The sequence below is a fragment of the Muscardinus avellanarius genome (assembly GCF_963383645.1).
Source record: "Muscardinus avellanarius genome assembly, chromosome: 1".
NCBI lineage: Eukaryota > Metazoa > Chordata > Mammalia > Rodentia > Gliridae > Muscardinus > Muscardinus avellanarius.
The window spans coordinates 108,642,231-108,663,106 of record NC_137786.1 but is presented as its reverse complement, the minus strand read 5'-3'; the positions used below and the strand labels follow the sequence as shown (position 1 = coordinate 108,663,106).

Here is a 20,876-nt window from a genome sequence, read left to right as displayed (position 1 = left end):
TTTTTACATATGATCATAGCCTGCTTTTCAACACAGAAAACAGACCTGCTTTTTATTTGCTTCATTACAAATTTTATTTAAAACTTTCATAATTCAATTAAGTATAATTCAAAACCCAAGAACCAAAATATTGTTTTGTGATACCATAGTTATACAAAGAATTATCACTATTTGTGATGAACCATTCAAATGAAATGTTTTTATGTTCACTATATATATGGTAAATGTAGGATATATGTTTTCAGTGTTTGGCATTTTAACTTGTAAAAAAATTTAAAAAATACATTTTACTCCAGATAGTTTTTGGAGACTTAAAGCTTTTTGTCTTGAATCATCTTTTCAAAGGCAGTCTGACTTTAATGGCAACAATCTCAGGGTAAGCTGATTCTCAGTGTCTACAGATTAACACCACAAAGGTGTAGACACTGGAACAAACTATCATCATAATGAATCATTAACAATTTAAGATTTCTGATTTGATCCCTTTAAAAATCTGTATAAAATAACATGGTTTGCACCCTATCTGATCAAACCCAAATATAAGACAAAAGTAAGACAGAGAAATACATATCATCAAGCCATTTCCTTTAGACTGCTCTACTGTAAGAAACACAATGTGGGGAGTAGAAAAATAATATCATGTGGAATTCAGAATAACAAAATAAGGCATTCTAGAAATGTCACCTTTGCAGGGCAGTCATACTTCTGTAATAGTTGTGTTCCTTTTAGCAATCATTTCAATTTCACTCTTCATAAAACTAAAAATCACCTGGTAAATTTATAAAAATAAATGACAAGATAGAAAAAAGAAAATAAAAATCCAGTTACCAATATTACAGGTTAAGACAGTGCCAGGTTTCTACATATAAAGTTCACTTAATTTCTACAGCACTTAACAGTTTTAAGTTATATACTAATATGAATGTGAATGTGTCTGTGACTATATACACAAATACAGATCTGCTGGCATTCCCTTCTTTCTAAGTTTTGTTGCAATCAATAATAGGCACGATAACAAGAGAAATAAATTATAATTTTCTTACACATTTTATTTATGTTGTACTCTGGTAAGCTATGAGATAAAATAGAATATTTTAAATTGAGGAAGTAAGACAATTGGGAATCAAAAATCTGTTTCATAGTGTGATATGCATGACATGATGAAAGCATGCCAAAGAGGCACAAACTGTCAGTGTTAATGTAAGAGGCAAAACCCAAAATCAGCATGTTCTTGCTATTAAGCAATCCTTATAACTAGGAGATAAGCAAAAACATGGTTCTCTGCAAATTTCTTCTTTTATACTGGAAATATTGTATTATATTGAAGCCTTTAAAAACTATGTAATACTTAAGATTTAAAGTGAACTTTCAACTGGGTGTGGTGGGGCACAACTATAATTATCAGTACTTAGGAAGCTGAGACAGGAGGAGCACAGGTTCACTGCCAGTCTTAGCAACTTAGGTCCTTTACAACTTAGTGAGATGCTGTTTCAAAATTAAATATAAAATAAGGTTAGGTATGTAGTTGAGGTAAAACACCCCTGGGTTCAATTCCCAGTACTACAAACAACAGTAATAAAGTAAACTTTAGTTGCACCAAATTTGCTGCTTCTTTTTAAAACAGGTTCAACATAGCCGGGAATGGTGGTGCACACTTGTAATCCCCAGGCTTGGGAGGCTGAGACAGGAGGATCGCACAGGTTCAAAGCCAGCTTCAGCTATTTAGGCTCTCAGCAACTTAGTGAGGCCCTGTTTCCAAATAAAATATAAAAAATAGGTCCGGGAGAATAGCCCAGAGGTAGAAAGCCCCTGGGTTCCACCCCAGTACCACAAAAAAAAAAAAAAAAAAAAAAAAAAAAAAAAAAAGTCAACATAAATTTTTATAAATCATGTAACAATAACCATATACAATCCACATATATAAAAAGGATTGGTTTATTGTAGTTCAAATACATAAACTGAACATTCAAACATCTTAAACTTTAGAAACAGAAGTTTAACATTCAAACAGGAGTATAGTTTACAGGGAATATCCAGAAAGGTAATTTTGTTGTCTAATCCAGAATATTGATGAAGATCATATAATAGAGAATAAAATATGTTTAACCAGCAGTTCTATTCTGGCCAACATGTTAGTTATGAACGTGGTTCCATACCTGAGAAGAAATTACTAAATAAATCTTCTCTTAGGCTAAATAATAAGACTTGGCCTATAATTCAGAGGGAATAATCAAAGTACATAAGTGAACAAATAAAACTAAACTGTTCTTTAGAGACAAAGGTAAAAGTATGCCCATTATAATACTCTTAGCCTCTGGAAGAATTCAATTTTCAGTGTTTTCTTTTACCCGCTTTAAAAAACAAAATAAAAACAAAACAAATTCCAACTTAGGTTTTCTTGGAGTCTGGTGTTCGCATCTTGCAAGGTCAAACCACAAATGTTCTTTTGTCTTGCATGTATAACACTGCTAGAAAGAATGTCACCAAGTCACTGACTTCCACATCTCATAAAAGGATGATTTTTAGCTTCAATATTTGAGATTTACTAGAGACGGCCTATATTTGAGTATGTATGTCAGTCATGCCACACAAAGAAAAGCATAAATATTTCCAAAGCGTTCTGTTCAGACTGTTCATGAATGCTTCTCCTTCTGTTCATCAGATAGTTTTGCAATAGGTTGACCAATGTACATATATGTAAAAACCTGAAAATTGGCTCATGCAAGCATTTTTAATTAATAGATACTCCCTGTAGAAGAATATCTAGAATTATTTTGTTGATCGTCTTGTGGGCTCTGATGCTGTGGGAGGTGGGGGAGGACCCCGGCGATCCAAGTCATCAACATATGCCACAATCAGTTTCCGCCTCTCCTCTGGCACGCAGTCCAGTACCAGATACCGTTTGTCATTCTGCAAAATCTTTTCTACATCTTTCAGGTGCTGATCAGATTCTTGGATTAGCTTTTTGGATCTGAAATAAGAAAAAGAAGTCCAAGAATTACTGACTACTATTCACTGGTCTCTCAAAAATGAGCTGGAAATGTCCATCTAGTTCCTAATTGTGTTTCCATTTTTTTTTTTTTAAGAAAAATTTCACTGCAGTAATCACCTTTGTAAGTCGCCTCAGCAAAGACTCCAACAAGTGAAAGGGCCTCAGAAGCTAAATTACCCTCCCACCCCTACTGGTGGTCCCTCCAGATCAGGGCTGAGGGTGGGTGGGTAAATCTTGCCCGTGCTGTACCTGTTCTGTGGATGAACAGAGGACTTCAGTCTGCGGGGCTGCCAATCCCAGCATCTTTCACAAGCTTTCACTTTCACATCTGTCACTAAATTAACTATAAAAATGTAGAAAGAAGTCTTACTTCACATCTAATTTAAAAGCCCAAGCTGATGCAAAACATTAAGGAACCTGACCAAAAAATCCAAATGACAAAATATCTAAAAACCACACCCTCAGCACTATCTATCCTCCCGTGCAATACCCTTCATTTAAATGTTTCCAATTTTTCTTTTAAAGGAAGAAATGCTGGAGCATGGAATAAAAATGGTTTCCTGCATACTGACTGGTAAGCAATGAAATCTTATTTTCCTGATGATATATGGGAAGGGGAGAGTTTTGGGCATGCTATACAAAAATTTTGTTTTAAAGATTCTGATTTAAATGTACCCAGAAAACTGCTTTCCTCTTAAAAAAAAAAAGTTGTGATAAGTAATCAAAATGGTCAAGCCATATTGGACAGTCTTCAAAGAAGACAAAGATAATCATAGTGAAGGGTTAAAGGTCTCTTCATGAAATATAATGCTTATATAGTTGGGGTGTGCTCCTTAAAAAAAAAAAGCAGTGAAGTAAAGACCAAAGTATATTTTAAAAACTGGATGGGTGGGTAACACAAAATAAGAACATCTGGGCCCTTTCTTTCAAAAAAGGAAAAAAGTATGGTATATATGGACTATATTTGGTTTTGGATAAAAGTTAGCATCTTCATATTCCTAAAAATTAATAATGTCAATATGTGTGTGAATGCAAAGTATGCTTTGGCCGTTAGAGTCAAGACTAGTAAGGACAACAACTGTGATATGAAACATTTCCTTACACGCACCTATATGTTATAAATTTGGTCTCTTTCAAAAGCGTCCTAAAGTCAGCTTTGGCTGTGATGTATTTGTCTCTGATGTATTCTTCAAACTCTCTTTGTTTTTTCTGCAAAAAAAAAATAAAAATCAAGAGACAATAAGATTGAAAAAAAAATCAGTAACTTCAAAATATTATTATTCATTAAACCAGTAATTTGCTGTCATGAAAAAAATTTTAAATTCAAACAAAAAGGCAAAATTTTAGTTCCTATAAATTCACTGAAGTATATAATCTGCAATGCATATTTTTAAGGCAAAAAAGCAAGAATGAGGAACCATTCTTGAGGGCTTACTACATGCTAAACTTTTAAAAAAGATCATTGCCTTCGATCTTCTCAACAAACTCAAGTAAATACTTAGACACTTGAAAATAAGAAAATTAAGGGTTAAGTATTAATTTCCTGAACTGTATATCTTCAAGCACAAAGACACTAATAGCATACATTTTATGGATACAATAAGTATAACTCTCAGAAGTTATATATTTTACACTGGACATTTAGTTCTAGTAAGGAAATAGTAATGATATATACTCTTTGGTTTAAAGAAGACCACATTGCTGAGTGTTGGTGCACACCCGTAATCCCAGTACTTGGGAGACGGAGACAGGAGAATCACAGGTTTGAGGCCAGCCCCAGCAACCTTTGTGAGGCCCCTGCAACTTATGGAGACCCCCCCCCCCAAAAAAAAGAGGGCTAAGGGTACTGCTCAGAGGTAGAACGCTTCTGGTTTCAATCCCCAGTACCAACCTCCCCAACACACACACAAATGAATAAGACCTTACTATCAATTCTAAATATGTAAGTTGGAAATGGAGAGTACGTCTCCCAAGCCACGATTCTTTCCCAGTCATGTATTTAAAAAAAAATTACTACCAGAGTTTGAAGGAATAAAAGACTATATATATGGGTTTTTAGATGGTCAACCTAGGGAAACCAAGTAGGCAAGGGAAATGATGGGAAGAAAGAACACAGAAAGGCCAAGGGATAAAATGGACTACAGTAAGCAATATTTTTCTTAATATCATTCACTATCCCAGACCTTCAACGAGTTTGTTTCCTACATAGGAAATCAGATGCACAGGGAACAGAGCTCAGCTTTTATAAACCCCATGCATTTACAAGTTTCCTATGCTGCAAAGTTTGAAACATACAAGAATTTGAATCTCGTTGAGGTTTTCCACCAGTGTGGCTTAAGAGTCAGGTGCTTTAAGCCAGGCACACGCTTGTAATCACAGCATTTGGGAAGCTGAGAGGGGAGGATCGTGATTCAAGGACAGCCTCAGCTACTACTTAGTGAAGCCCTTTGGAATTCAGTGAGACCCTGTCTCAACATAAAGAATAAATGAAAATAGGGCTAGGGGTATAGCCCAGGGTAGAATGCCCCTGGGTTCCATCCCCAGGACTGGAAAAAAAAAAAAAAAAAAAAAGAGTCAGGTGCTTTGATAGCTTGGCAACTACCTGAACTACTTAGTGGGACCTGACTATAAAGTAAACTAAAACCAAGGTTTAAACTCCGATTCTCATTCATATTCATATTCATATTCATTCTCTCTCTCTCTCTCTCTCTCTCTTTTTTTTTTTTTGTGTGTGTGTCACTAGGGAAGTAACCCAGGGTTTCTACCTCTGGGCTACACTCCCAGACCTATTTTATATTTTATTTGGAAACAGGGTCTCAGTAAGTTGCTGAGAGCCTCACTAAGTAGCTGAGGCTGGCTTCGAACCTGTGTGATCCTCCTGTCTCAGCCTCCCAAGTACTGGGATTACAAGCGTGTGCCACCATGCCCGGCTATGGTTTAATCTCTTAAGATCTCACAATATAAGCTTAACTCCAAGAAATAAAATGCTAACTTTAATATATTGTGCAAAACAAAACAATATAGATGAACTTAAATTCAGAATCATTTTTCACAGATCTAAAAGTAATTGACTTAGCTGGGTACAGTGAGGCATATTTCTAATCCCAGCATCCAGGAAACTGAGACCAGAGAATCACAGATCGTGGACAGCGTCAGCCACTTAGGCCTTCTGCAACTTAGTGAGACCCTGTTTCAAACTAAAGAATAAAAAACAGGGTAGGAGGTATAGCTCAGAGGTCGAATGCCCCTGGGTCCCATTCCCCAACCCATCAAAAAAACCCAAAACTTAAAACCATCAATTTCATTATGACCAAGATAATGGTGCTGCTGCTAACCACCCAATTAATATGTATAAAATGACACTGTCAGACACAAAATCCTCTTACCCTGTCACTAGAAGAGAACTTAATGCACCGAGGATCTTCTTTAATGATTTTTTTAACTTCCTTCCATGTAGATGTTAAGGTAATCTTTGAAAAGACAAGTGAATTAAAAGCATAAATACAATTTATTTTTATTTAGAGGGTCAAACTGCAGTACATACAGTACATAATATTACACACTGACCTGAAATCTCTTGTAATGCCCAAGCGTAACTGGACTAGTTAGGGACAGGGAACCAGCTTTAATGCAATTTCTTTTTGTTCGCTTGCCACAAGAGTTATTTTCATGGCCAAACTTTCAAGGTGGCCTAAGACAATCACCTGCAAACCCTGTGTTTACGTGGGCAAACATCATAACTTCTGGAGAAACCATCACCAAAAAGAGCAGATAAACAGGAACAAGACCTGGATAACAAAGTGTACAAACTCCCAGACAAGGGCCATAGTACCAAATTGAAAATGGAGCAAAAGATGGAATTCACTAAACCTATAGTCAGGAAGGATCATTGATCACGCATAGCTAAGGACACTTTGAATTAGCATAGGAACAGCTGTGAATCTGTAAACTGCAAAAAGTAGTTGTTTCTAAAAAGTAGGTAGGAATGCCATAACATATTAAAAAGAAAGAAATCAGAGAAGAGTGTAAAAAAAACAAAAGAAGTCCAGTAACAGATCTAAAGATCATAATACTAAAAATCATATCAATATTTTACTTTCTGAAATTATGAGAGATTCATCCAGATGAATGAGAGGAAAAATAAGATTCTCACCGCAGAAGTTTCATCCAGAAGCTGCCTAAAGTGCTCCCTTTTCTTTTTGGTGAGTGCTTCAATATGTTCATTAAAAAGCTTCTCTTTCTCCTCTCTTTCCAATAAGGATCCAGATTCCCAACGATGATCTTTTCGGAGGGTTCTCCGAGTATCAGACCATGAAACATCTGAAGAACGTACCTAAAATGAAGAACTATACATCTCACCAAATGAACTTTTCATATTTCAGTAAGTAATAAAAGGTTAAAGAAATAAAAAGAGGTTCAATTATTTAGTTGAGAAATTTTTATTTTAAGAAAGTAGAGTCATATTCAGAAAAGAAGACACAACATTTTGAGGAAAATAAATATGTCCCATTGACTAGAATATATTATAGGTGAATCATGTAAAATGGCCACTTGTATAAAACTTTACCAAGTTAAAGCCGGGCGTGTTGGTGAGCTTGTAATCCCAGCGCTGGGGAAGCTGAAACAGGAGGATCATGGTTCGAGGATAGCCTCAGCTACTGAGTGAGCCTTTTTGCAATTCAGTGAGACCCTGTTTCAAAATAAAGAATAAAAATAGGACTAGGGGTATAGCTTGGAGGTAGAATTCCCCTGGTTTCCATCCCCAGTACTGCAATAAAATAAAACTTTACCAAGTTAATTAGTTCAAGATACTAGAGTACCATTAAATTAAGCAATGTACATTTCCAGTGATCCAGAAAAGAAGCTTCTATTAATTCCATCTTGGATAAGAAGTCACTGAAAATCTGTTTTATTTTAGGCCATGGTTTATTGGGGGGGGGGCATAGGGGATTAACAACGGATTGAACACGGAAGCTTTGACCTATATCCCCAGCCCTATTTTATTTTGACTTTTAAAACAGGGTCTCACTAAATTGCAGAAGCTGGCCAAAAACCTGTGATCTTTCTGTCTCACCCTCTCATCATGCTTAGTGCTTTAAGTCATAATTCTTACCACCCAGTGCTCAACCAAACTGTTAAATGTGTTTACAGATTGGAGAAAGAAAGATATCTCCCATCAACTATAATATTTTAAGAACTTTAGCCGGGCGTGGTGGCGCACACTTGTAATCCCCGCACTTGGGAGGCAGAGAAAGGAGGTTTGCGCTGGCTCGAAGTCACCCTCGCCGGCTTAAGAGACTCAGTTTCCAAATAAAAAATATAAAATAGATCTGGGGGTGTAGCCCAGAGGTAGAAGGGTTTCCAGGAAATATATTTAAATATATTTAAAAATAAATAAATAATAAAGGTAATTTTATCATTTAAAATAAGTATGAACCTAGAGAATTCTATGTCAAGTGAAATAAAGATAAGCACAGACAAAAACCCTCTTATGTGTAGAATCTAAATCTAAACCTAAAGAAGTTGAACTAGAAATAGGCAACAGAATCATGGCACAAGAGAAGGAGGCAGAATGGGAAGGGAGAAAATCAGGACTTAATGTTTAATAGGTACAAAGTTTCAGACAGCAGGAAAAAGTTTTGAAATTGAATGAACAAGAGGCTAACTAGTTAATGATATTGTATTGTATACTGAAAATAACTATCTATTTAAAATGTCTTACCACAAAAAATAAGTGTACAAAGTGATGGTTATGTTATTAGCTTGATTTACTCAGCCCACATTGCATATATATATATATATAAAATCAAGGAGATTATAGAATACCCCACTGAGTATACATAATTACAATCTGTTAAATAAAAATAACAAAAAGACAAAGTAACAAAGGATATAACTGGGATGGCTGTCTCACCAATACCACTGACTAATGGCATTAAAAGTTAAGTTGCACTGTTGCCAATCTAGGAAATATGGGAGAATAAAAAGGAAAAAAATTAAAAAAATACAAAAGATGCTATCACTTTGTTCAAAGAGTACACTTTGAAGGCCGGGCGTGGTGGTGCACGCTTGTAATCCCCGCGCTTGGGAGGCGGAGACAGGAGGATCGCGCAGGTTCGAAGCCAGCCGCGCTGGCGTAAGAGACCCTGTTTCAAAAATATAAAATAGATCTGGGAGTGTAGCCCAGAGGTAGAAGGGCTTCCAGGAACCCCAGTACCACCAAAAAAAAAAAAAAAAAAAAAGAAAGAAAAGAAAAGAAAAAAAAAAAGAGTACACTTTGGTGGGGCAGACAGACATGTAAGCAAATAATACATGTAATAAGTGCTAGAGAAGTGTATGCTGAGCACAAGGTGGTAAAAAGAACAATAAGATCAAATCTGTCTACATGCACAAGGACAGACTCACAGAAGAGAGATTTGATTTGTGTGCCTGACTAAATTATGAGAAAGTGTGTAACCGCAGTGGGAACAGTTTCAAGCATTCCAGTGGAGAGACTGCCATAAAGCAATAGTGGGATGGTAAGGGTTCCAAGTCTGGAGCTCGAGGAACAAGTGAGGAAAGCAAATGTTGATAGTTTATATGCAGGTGGGGAAATCAAAGAATGGATGGTATTTCATATTCTGCTAAGGAACAAAATTTAGCCTGTAGGGAACTGCCAGGAGTACAGAGAACAGGAGAGTGACAAAATTAGATTTTTTTTTTATAAAGATTTCTTTCTTTTCTTTCTTTCCACATTTTTCATAAAGATTTACTATTTTCCCCTCTCCCTCTCTCTCTGCTGAGGACTAAACTGCAGAACTCAAGCATGTTAAACAAGCATTTGATTTACAAAGATTTCTCTGATAGCAGTAAAGCAGATGAATTTGGGGAAGTGTTAAAATCTTCATAACTGTCTAGAATGAACCGGGCGTGGTGACACATGCTTATAATCCTAACATTCAGGAAGTTGAGACCAGAGGATTGTGGTTCACTGACAGCCTCAGCTACTTAGTAAGGCCCTTCGCAACTTACTGAGACCATGTTTCAATTGCCATCTTCCCAGAAGTCCTCCATGTTTCAAAATAAAGAATAAAAAATAGGGCAGGGGGTGTAGCTTGGAGGTAAAATGCCCCTGGGTTCCACCCCCTGTACCAAAATATAAAAAAATAAAAAACTATCTAGAATGTACAAAAAAAGGGGAGAAATCAGAGGAAGCCAGAGGAGTAATAAGAGTTCCACTGAAAGAGAGAAAAGAAACAGTATACAGAACATACTGACAAAGAGGGGTAAAAATAGAACAATTACCACAGCATAGCAGTGTGGGGGAAATCAGTGTAGGAACAAAAACCCCTGCACACCTCAACAGCCCTGATAGTAAGGCAGAAGGATTTTCAAGAAAGGCTCAGAGTATCTCCTGGGGTCAGTATACCTCCAGTCCCACATCTCATACCAACTATATGGACAATAACTGATCATCACAATGATGACCTTAAATCATCCAAAAAAAAAAAGGCCAATTATATTCAGCATACTTTATTATGGCAGGTGTGTAATTAAGATGATTTCATCAAGAATAAAGAATATAAATGTTGAGACTAAATGGTTATAAATTTTTATATGTCTAAAACATAATTTCTAAATTTATTTAAATAACAAGGATTTTCCTCTTCTAACAGTGATAATATCAAACATTTATTTTTTGAAAGCTTTATAAGTAAATACCAAGTCAATTTAAAGAACATCAAAATATTCCTAATAATTAAGTAACATGATGGATTTCTAATATCCAGTACTGGAGAAAGGAAAAAGATTAGCATACCATGTCAGACAGAAGAGCCTTGAAATTCTGGATAGCTTCTTCTCGCTTGTGTTGCTCTCTCTCCCGGTCTATTTCTTTTGTTTGTTCTGAACGTGCTTTCTGAACTTCCCTTTCCCGTTCTCGAAGGCTCGCCTCAATGCGAGCTTGCCTTTCAAGCTCCTTTTCTTTTTCTGAGTCTAAATTCTGTAAAAGTAAAATTACATTATTTTTCTTACCAACTCCATCAAAATGTTTTCACAAAAAAACAAGTTTACCAAATAAAAGTTTCAAGTCTAGTTTTTACCAAGAATATATCTAAACACTGTACATTTCATGCCCAAATCAACTACTAGAGATTCTTCCATTAAAAATACAAACAACAAAAGAAAATTCCAACCCTTTTCCAAACAGCAACATATAACCTTAAACACAGTTAAGAATTTTACTATTCAATGACAAGCACACAAGTAAATACAATGGTTACCTTAGCTATTTTTTCAATGTACTGCTTGAAAAGGTCTTCTCTCATTGAGGAGCTATCCACTGCTTTATACCGTGGATCACTTTCTACTTTGTCTTTTACTTTGCTCCATCGAGATTGACTATCCAAATGATGATTGGATAAGAGTTCAAAGAAATCTGATTTAATCTGTATTTTAAAACAGAAAAGAGAATTGCAGAGAATACTGTACCATTAAAAAATTCTCATTCCTAAATATCTACAAATAGAAAAGATGTACTTACCTTAAATATGAGAATAATAACTTTAAACAACATACAGGCTCTCATTTATAATCTGCCAAATTCAAGATAAGTAACATTTCATAAAGAAAAAACTATACAGAAAAAACATTTTTAGGTAGTTTTATAACTTCTTAGAACTGCCATGTTTTCAAAGGAAATATAAATTTGCATTAAGCTACATTTATGTTTAGCTTAGATTCAGCCTTATAAATTGACAGTAATATACTTTAATATCAAGATGGTAAGAACAGCCAGGAGTGGTGGCGCATGCTTATAATCCCAGCATTTGGGAGCCTGAGACAGGAGGATCTTGGATCACGGGACAGGCTCAGCTACTAAGTGAGGCCCTTTGCAACTCAGAGAGACCCTGTTTCAAAATAAAGAATAAAAAATAGGGCTGGGGGTGTAGCTCAAAGGTAGAATGCCCCTCGTTCCATCTCCAGTACCGTGTTAAAAAAAAAAAAAAAAAAAAAAAACATGGCAGGAGACAGGAGGATGGCGCAGGTTCGGAGCCAGCCTTGCTGGCTTAAGAGACCCTGTTTCCACATAAAAAAAGTTTAAAAATAGGTCTGGGAGTGTAGCCCGTGGGAGTGTATCTGGAAGAAGAAGGGCTTCCAGGAACCCAGTACCACCAAAAAAAAAAAAAAAAAAAAAAGAAAAAAAAAAAGAAAAACAAACAAACAAACAAAAACATGGCAAGAATAAAAAAAATCAGATGAATAAATTTATTAATAGACTTTAGAAATCATTTAGCACAAATACCAAGATATATCTAAACATATTTAATATACTTCATATTTCAAATTTATATTCGGATCTGGCATAATAGAGCATGCATATAGAATATTTCTTGGGAGGCTGACACAAAAGCATTGCAGATTTGAGGACAGCCTTATTAAGTAATGACACGCAGTAACCTAGAGACCCTGTTTCAAAATTAAAAAATAAAATAGGGATGGGTGTCTACAGAGGTTTTGAATGCCATTGGGCTGGATCCCCAGTACCACACACACATGCAAAAAAAAAAAAAAAATTATGTTCTTGTTTAAAAAAATTAACATTTGCTGGGCGTGGTGGTGGCACACTTGTAATTCCAGTACTTGGCAGGCTGAGACAGGAAGATCATACGTTCACGGCCAGCCTCAGCTACTTAGTGATGCCCTCTGCAACTTAGTGAGACCCTGTTCCAAAATAAAGAATAAAAAAATAGAGCTGAGAATACAGCTCAGAGGTATACTGCCCCTGGGTTTCATCCCCAGTAACATAAAAAAAAAATTTTTTAATTAAAAATAAAGCTGGGCATGGTGGCGCACGCTTGTAATCCCCGCTCTTGGGAGGCAGAGACAGGAGGATCGCGCAGGTTCGACACCATCCATGCTGGCTTAAGAGACCCTGTTTCCAAATAAAAAAGTATAAAAAAATAGGTCTGGGAGTGTAGCCCGGAGGTAGAAGAGTTTCCAGGAACCCCAGTACCAATAAATAAATAAACAAACAAACAAATAAATAGATGGCGGCGGAGGAAAGCGGGGCTTACGAGCCCCACTAACAACCAATCTCTATTACCACAAAATCAGCGCCTTTCATAGCCAGAAAACACCATCAGCAGAGAAACAAAAAATGTAATTACAAGGGACAGAGAAAAAGAGGGCTGGAAAAACAAGAAACCAGAAAGAAACCAGACCGCAGTGCTCCGGCTGGAGCCACGGCGCGGGCACCATCTTTTCTTGCAGTACCAGCCCCAGAGAGGAGGGGGACTCAGAACAGAGCCCAGAGACACAGAGATACGCCGGCCTCACACCCGAGGACGCGGCAATAGCGCCTTACTGCCGGTGGCAGCGGCGAATTCACCGGAGGGCTACGGCTACGGCTACAGACTAACACATTCAACAGCCCACCAGACTCCAGAGAGGAGCGGCAGACAGCGAGCCGAGGTGAGCCACTACGGATCAGCCGGGAGGAATTCAGCAGATTTCTCAGCGCAGGGAGCATCTAAAGCTCCCAGGGGCTGGGCTCGGCACACCTTGCAGGGACTCAGAGGGGAGCTCAAAACCAGAGAAGAAATACGCCAGCCTCACGGCCGAGGGCGTGGCAGCACCGCCATATTGCTACCAGCGGCAGCAACAGCAGTGAATTCAGAGTCCACTACAGCTCCATCTGTGCACTCAACAACAGTGAGTCAAATTGCGGGCCCAAGAGGAGAAATCCCAGTACTGTACTCCGAGGGACTTGACCCAGTGGGGGAGTGGCGGTGGCAGAGATATCACACCATAGGAGAACGCCAAACCTGGCACCCCCATGGTCTAAAGCAGCCTCGATTAACTCCCTGGGTCTGAGACTCTGTGATACAACCCAGTAAAGGAGTAGTGGGGACCGAGATACCACAGACTCGAGATCCAGAGCACCTTAAGTAAAGTCATAGTGACCCAAGGGAAGAACCCAGAGAAGGCACAAACTTCCGAAATCATGGGAAAGAGGAATAACAATGGAGCAATGAATGCCCACAACCCCACAACATCAGAACCTGATAAAACAGAAATTCAGAGATTTATAGAAGATCAAATCAGGAAATTAACTGTAGAAATAATAGAGGTGTTTCGAAAAGAATTCAGAGAGAGTCAAAAAGAGATAAAGGATGCAATTAATGAAGTAAAGGCCTCAATTCAAAGTACAAACAACCGACTAGACCACATGGAGAATAGAATCTTGATTTAAGAAGATCATTCAAAAAATGAATGTATAGTTTCTAATTTAGAAAAAAAAATCCGACAGCAGGAATCTGACACTGAAGAAATATGGGCCCATTTTAAGAGAGCTAACCTAAGAATAATTGGAATAGAAGAGGGAAAAGAAGGCGAAACCAAAGGGATAAGTAATATCGTCAAAGAAATAATAGCAGGAAAACTTCCAAACATAGAGCAAGAGGTCAATACACAGGTCCTTTAGACAGGACCGGAGAAGAGGATCCCCACGCCACATAATTGTCAAAATGACCAATGTGGAAGCCAAGCAGAGAATCAAACAAAGGGCCAAGTGACATTCAGAGGCAAATCAATCACTCCAGACTTCCCAAACCAAGTCATGAAAGCCAGAAAGGCTTGGAGTAACATATTCCAAACTCTGAAAGAAAACAACTTCCAGGCAAAAATTTTCTACCCAGCAAAACTTTCTATCAAATTAGATGGGGAAATAAGAAACTTCCACGACAAACAGAAACTGAAGGAATTTATGTCTTCAAAACCAGCGCTAGAGAAAATACTCAAAGAGATTAACTACAAAGAAGAAATAGGTAACACACATCAGAACCAGAGAAACAAGATTTTCCATCCAACAGACAACTAAGATTGGTTATCTGTGGAGATTCATTATTTATGTTAGTCTTTTACCTATCTCTAAATTGTATTGTTTGCCTTTATTGTTGCTAATTTTTAGGATTTCTAGTTGGAATATTAATATACCTTCAGATATAGCATTTGGAAATATTTTATCCCATTCTATTAGTAACTGTTAACTCTGTTTACATTGTCTTTGGATATACAATATTTTTTTTTTATTTTTTAGGGAGTTTGTTTACCCTTTTGTTGCCTGTGCCATTGAAATCATATCCAAGAAATCACTGCCAATTTCAATGCTGTGAGGTTTTATGACCCAGATTTTCTTCTAAAAGTTTATAGTCTTAAGATTTATATTTAGGTCTTATCTATTTTGAGTTAATATTTGTATATGGTGTTAGGTATGGGTCCAATTTTATTCTTTTTCATATAATTATTATTTTTCAACAATATTTAGTTAAAAGATTATTATTTCCTCCACCAAATGTTCGTGGAAACCTTGTCAAAAATAACTTGACAATATATTGAAGAATTTATCTCTAGGCTTTTATTTAACTCCAATGGTTTATGTATCTGCCTTTATAACAGTACTACACTGTTTCAATTATTGTAGCTTTATATGGTTTGAAATCAGAAAATATACATCGTCTAGCTTTGTTCTTTTTCAAGATCGTTTTGGGTATCTAGAGTCCATATTCCATATTAGGATATATTTTTGGTGAAAAATAAATAAATAAATATATGATAGTTTCACCTTAAAAAAAGAAAAAGAAAGAAATATTCTCTGGTAAGAAAGAAAGCAAAAAGAAATATTGAAATGTTATCTTTAAGTCATCAAAAGCTTGGTATCAGACAAATGAAACTGTTATGTGAGATTATCATCGTTAATATTGGATAAATTGCTATAAAGCTAGATGTCAATCACTAAGCCAAGCATGGGAAGGAGGGATGGGGAGGGAAGGGGGTGGGGATCGGGTAGGGGCTAACTGGGCGATGTGTGCATGTATGTCTACAAAAGTATTATTTTTATCCCATTATGATGTATGAATACAGTGCACCAATAAAATAAATAAATAAAAATAAATAAATAGTTTCAGCTGGGTATGGTGGTGCAGACTTGTAACCCCAATGCTTGGGAGGCTCAGACAGGAGGATCACAGGTTCATGGCCAGCCTCTGAAACTTAGGGAAACCCTGTATATTCTTTTATTTCAAAAATAAAATAGTAAGAGTTGGGTATAGCTCAAGAGGCTGAATTTCCCTGCATTCGATCCCCAGTACTACAATAAATAAAATTAATGTTCATAATTGAATATAAGAAAATTACAGAATTTCTATGGTCATAATTAAAAATATACTCAAAGAACTTCACTCAAATTTTGTTACCTTTTAGATATTACGCACAAGTGCCTGTACTGTTACAGAACTCAGAATTCCACATTCACCATTTACTTTGTGGTGGGCATTCTAACTGAGCCACACCCCCACCCCTATTTTATTTTATTTTTATTTTTTGTGGTGCTGGAGATGGAACCCAGGGGCCTTCTACCTCTGGGCTACATTCCCAGACCTACTTATATTTTATTTGAAAATAGGGTCTCACTAAGTTGCAGAGGACTACACTAAATAGCTGAAGCTGGCTGCAAACCTGCTATCCTCCTGTCTCAACCTCCCAGTACACAAGTACCACTGCACCACTTGATACCTTGATATAATTTTTCTGTTCATTCTGTCTACTTTGTATCTAACATGATAAATGCCAAACTTATAACACTTATTATAAAAAACATTCAATTTGTAGCAAACAAGAATTTCTCTATGCCATTGGAATTTATATTAATTTAAACCAGTCTTCAAATATTAGTCCAGAAATAAGGGTTATCATGTAATGGATAATGTATAAGCAAATGAACTATAAATAAATTAAACTTCAAATTCCTTTCACTTAAGAAATTACCATGATAGACTAAAATGGGTGTACTGAGGCTGATGTGTAAGAATTAATACTAGTGCATTAAGTTCCAAAAAATGTCTTTTAATATTAGTTTAATTTAAGGCCCAGATATTGTTTTCTTCTCTTACTCTAACAAAATACTTAACTTCTTTAACAGGAGTTGATTTGTTTTTTGGTGTGGTACTAGAGAAAGAACCCAGGGCACTTTATAACTGAGCTATATCCCGAACTTTTTTTATTTCTTATTTTGAGACAGGGTTCATTAAGTTGACCACGTTGACCTCGAACTTGTAATCTTCCTGCCTTAGCCTGGGATTAGATTTGCAGCCTAAATTGCTGGAATTAGATCTGCTGGAATTAAGAGGCACGTACCACCTTGCTGTAATCAGCAGAAATTTTGAGGAAAAAAGAAAAATGCCAACCTCCTAAAACAGTGATAAATTCCAATATGTGTAACTTCAAATGTGCTGTTCCAAAAGCATAATTGAGCCAAATTTTACAAAACTTGATTATAGTAATAAACAATAAACAAAAATTTAAAGGTAGTTGCTTTAGCAAACAAAATAAATGTAAGCCAAGTAAGTTAAAGGAAATTTTTTGTTTTTTGGTGGTAACTAAAGATCCAAAGGCATGCTACCTCTGATATACACCACCAGCCCTACTTTATTTGTAAGTTTGAAACAAGAGTCTCACTAAGTTGCTGAAAGCCTCACTCAGTTGCTCAGGTTTAAGTTGGTTAAGATCATAGGTTTAAGTTGCCCTTAAACCTATGATCCTGCCGTTTCAGCCTTCCAATACAGGGATTACAAGTGTGTACCACCATGCCTAGGTAAGGGCTTTTTACTTTTTTAGATAAAATAAAAAATACTGATCAAAACAATGATTGTACCCTTCAGCTTAAAAATGCTAAAGAAAACAATTTCACTAGAAGTCAATGTTCACAGGTTTTTGACTTGGCAAGTAATTAGTTTTAAGCCTTTATTGTTCAGCTATTGATTCTTTATTCAGTCACAAAGTTATAACATGATTTTTAAAAGTATAGACAATATACTTCATAAGAATATTAATAATACAGTAGAAGTCATAAAAGTGACAAAATTTCATCAACCCGATAGTTCTTAGAATATGAATATAAAATCCACTCTATTCAAACCCTTATTTTATTTTTTAGTGGTACTGGGGTTCCTGAAAACCCTTCTACCTCCAGTCTACACTTCCAGACCTATTATTATATTTTTTTATTTGGAAACAGGGTCTCTTAAGCCAGCAAGGCTGGCTTCGAACCAGCGCCATCCTCCTGTCTCCGCCTCCCAAGAGCGGGGATTACAAGCGTGCGCCACCACGCCCGGCTCAAACCCTTATTATAGTCCTTGATTTTACCTTCTTTAAACTAGCTAAGAACAGCAATTTCCTGTCTTAATATTTTTTTTGTTTAGTCATGGCATCAAGCCAAATTAATATGTTAGAGAATTCAATACAGCAATTAGAGGAAATAAAGCTGAATACATTAGGTTTTAGATGTCATGTCTATTTAAAATTTCATTTTTCAAATTAACACATTCTGAGCACAACTCTCATCACTTCATAAATAAAAGGACTAAAACAAGTAATGTACCATAACTGCCGGAAGCTAAAGCCGTCACACAGAGAGATACTACCTCTTCCCTCACTAGAAAATCCTGAAGCTGGGCATGGTGGCACACGCTTGTAATCCCAGCATTTGGGATGCTGAGACCAGAGGATCACAGTTCATGGACAGCCTCAGCTACTTAGTGAGGCCCTCTACAACTCAGTGAGACCCTGTTTCAAAATAAAGAATAAAAAATTGGGCAGGGGGTATAGCTCAGAAGTCAAATGCCTCTGGGTTCCATCCCCAGACCCGCAAAAAAAAAAAAAAAAAAAAAAAATCCTGAATCCTCTGATTGACAGACGAGACGAGACAGAGCTGACAGGTAGGTGGTGGCATGACACAAAACTGTAAAGTCTATCCACTTGTTATTTCACTTAATGTTGTTTTTTAAATGAAAAAGGCTTCTTCTGACTAAGATTAGTGTTACTAGTGTTAACACTAATTATCAAAATTTTTAATACAGAATAAGCACTTTTCAGAATAAGCACTGGTTTGAAATGTCAAGAAAGATTAGGCTCTAGAGGTTACACTCTCCCATTCATAAAGCACACCGGGACACTAAGGAAAGTGGCTGAATGTTTTGATGGTGATGAGCCACTGGTGCCACCCCCTACCAGTCTGCCTCCTCTGTGAAGAGCTTTGCTCTAAATCACAACATCGCTCTCCAATGACATTTGAAATTCATTAATCTTTAATAAATGACCTTTAATTCTGATAAGCAATAATTTATATGTTTGCTCAAAGATTAGAAAGTCACTAAAATGCTATTTCATTAGAGGGTTAAAAAAAGATAAAGAAGTTCTTTGAAATTCAAATGTTCCCAACTATAAAGAATCTTAAAAACTTAGCAAGCACTTAGCAGATCTGGGTTTAAAAGGCATCGTAGTGCTGATGAAATTTAAAAGCAGCCCTAGAGTTTAGTGAAGCTATTAAAATAAGCACATGGAAATAAAGTGATAAAATATATAAGTATAAACCATTGTAAAAGATAATGTGAAAGAGCAATAAATGTAGCTCAAATTATTTGTGCCACCAGATCAGTACTTTCCTATTCACACTATCATCTATCACACATTGAAACTAAAACCAACTTACCTTCTCACCTCTGGTCTTCGAATCTTCTTTCTCTTTCTTCCTTGCAGCTGCCACAAATTCATTAAACAATGCTTCTCGATCTTTCATCTTTTCAATTGCTTTGAATCTTGAATCTTTAGCATGTTTGGCTGCAAATTCACTAAAAGTAGCCCTGGAACAAAATGGTTAGTGTGTTAACTTTGGTTGAGCTAAATCCGCTTAAAGTAAAGCAAAGCAAGAAGATACCATTTTCCTAGTAAAAACATACACCAGAGACAATGGGTTTGCAAATCTGCCTCAACAGTGAACAATGAGTCACAAAAGGAGTAAAAAGCACTAAAGGGTAAAAAATGTAGTTGGTGATTGGTATACCACTGGCATAGAATTAGGAGGGTATACATTTGTTATTTGAAAAAACGTGCAGGTTATCAAAAGATTATTTATGTGCTTTAATAGACTTAAGAGCTCATCTGTGTATTACCCTGATGAAGCTAAGTTCTAGAAATACAAATAACGCTTGGGATTAGCTCTCTTTCCATAGCAATGATAAAACTAGACATAATATATGAGGCAACTAATTTCAGCAGAGTAAAACTGAGAAGATTGAAAATAGGGAAACTCATGAAGTGACCACTGCCATCAGTGTTCAGTTTCAGCTCAGACAATTTCCCGATGTGTAAATAGCTACACAGTGCAAGTAGAGCATGGTGGTCCGAAAGCTGCAGAAGGCAAAGGTCCGAGTGTGGGTGCTAAAAGAGCAGAGACAGAAGCTATAAAGAAAGGGGACCCTAGAATAATCCTTCTCAGGAATTATTCCCAATGAGATCACAGATATGGCTAAATTGTCCCAGAGGAAGAAATGCCCATTTCCTATGCCATGCTGCCACAGGATTAAGAGTGAAAAGAGAGAACTAAAATGTCAGCAGTGCTGAACAATGAATATAATCAAGCCCACAAAGTTCACAAAAGATCCCCAAAGAAGATACCTAGGAAGAAGAGAAAAACACATTGCAATTTCTGAGATTCATCCAAATAAAACATAAAAATCAAGCTTAAATTAAGGGGGCAGCCAGTAATTAAACTGCCTGATGAAACAAAAATCCCAATCTACATATCATCCACAATGTCTAATAACCAATTAAAAAGTCACTACACAAAGAAACACACAAGATAAAAAATTTAGTATCAATAGAAAATGAATCCAAGATGTACAGATATCATTCTAAATAGACATTTACTTTATTTTTTGTGATTAACTAGATATTGAACCCAGAGGCATTCTACCTTTGAACTATACCCCCAGTCCAATTTTATTTCTTATTTAGAAACAGGGTCTTGCTTGGTTACTTTGCTAGGAAAAAATTAACCAGGTGGACT

At 36.5% G+C, this 20,876-nt stretch overlaps 1 protein-coding gene across 12 annotated transcripts in view; it reads right to left on the bottom strand.

The window, feature by feature from the left end:
• Window positions 1-2,769: 2,769 nt before the first annotated feature.
• TCERG1 (transcription elongation regulator 1) overlaps window positions 2,770-20,876 on the bottom strand; it is a gene marked incomplete at both ends in the record, with an annotated part of 70,591 nt that continues 52,484 nt past the window's right edge. For 10 of the 12 annotated variants that reach the window (XM_080709570.1, XM_080709574.1, XM_080709575.1 and 7 more), the window contains 7 exons: window positions 2,770-2,971; window positions 4,101-4,201; window positions 6,379-6,462; window positions 7,146-7,325; window positions 10,791-10,973; window positions 11,254-11,418; window positions 19,521-19,671. In XM_080709570.1, coding sequence (XP_080565696.1) covers window positions 2,770-2,971; window positions 4,101-4,201; window positions 6,379-6,462; window positions 7,146-7,325; window positions 10,791-10,973; window positions 11,254-11,418; window positions 19,521-19,671 — 1,066 coding nt within the window. The remainder of the gene's footprint in view (window positions 2,972-4,100; window positions 4,202-6,378; window positions 6,463-7,145; window positions 7,326-10,790; window positions 10,974-11,253; window positions 11,419-19,520; window positions 19,672-20,876) is intronic. The other 2 variants (XM_080709581.1, XM_080709573.1) reach the window with 1 other exon arrangement.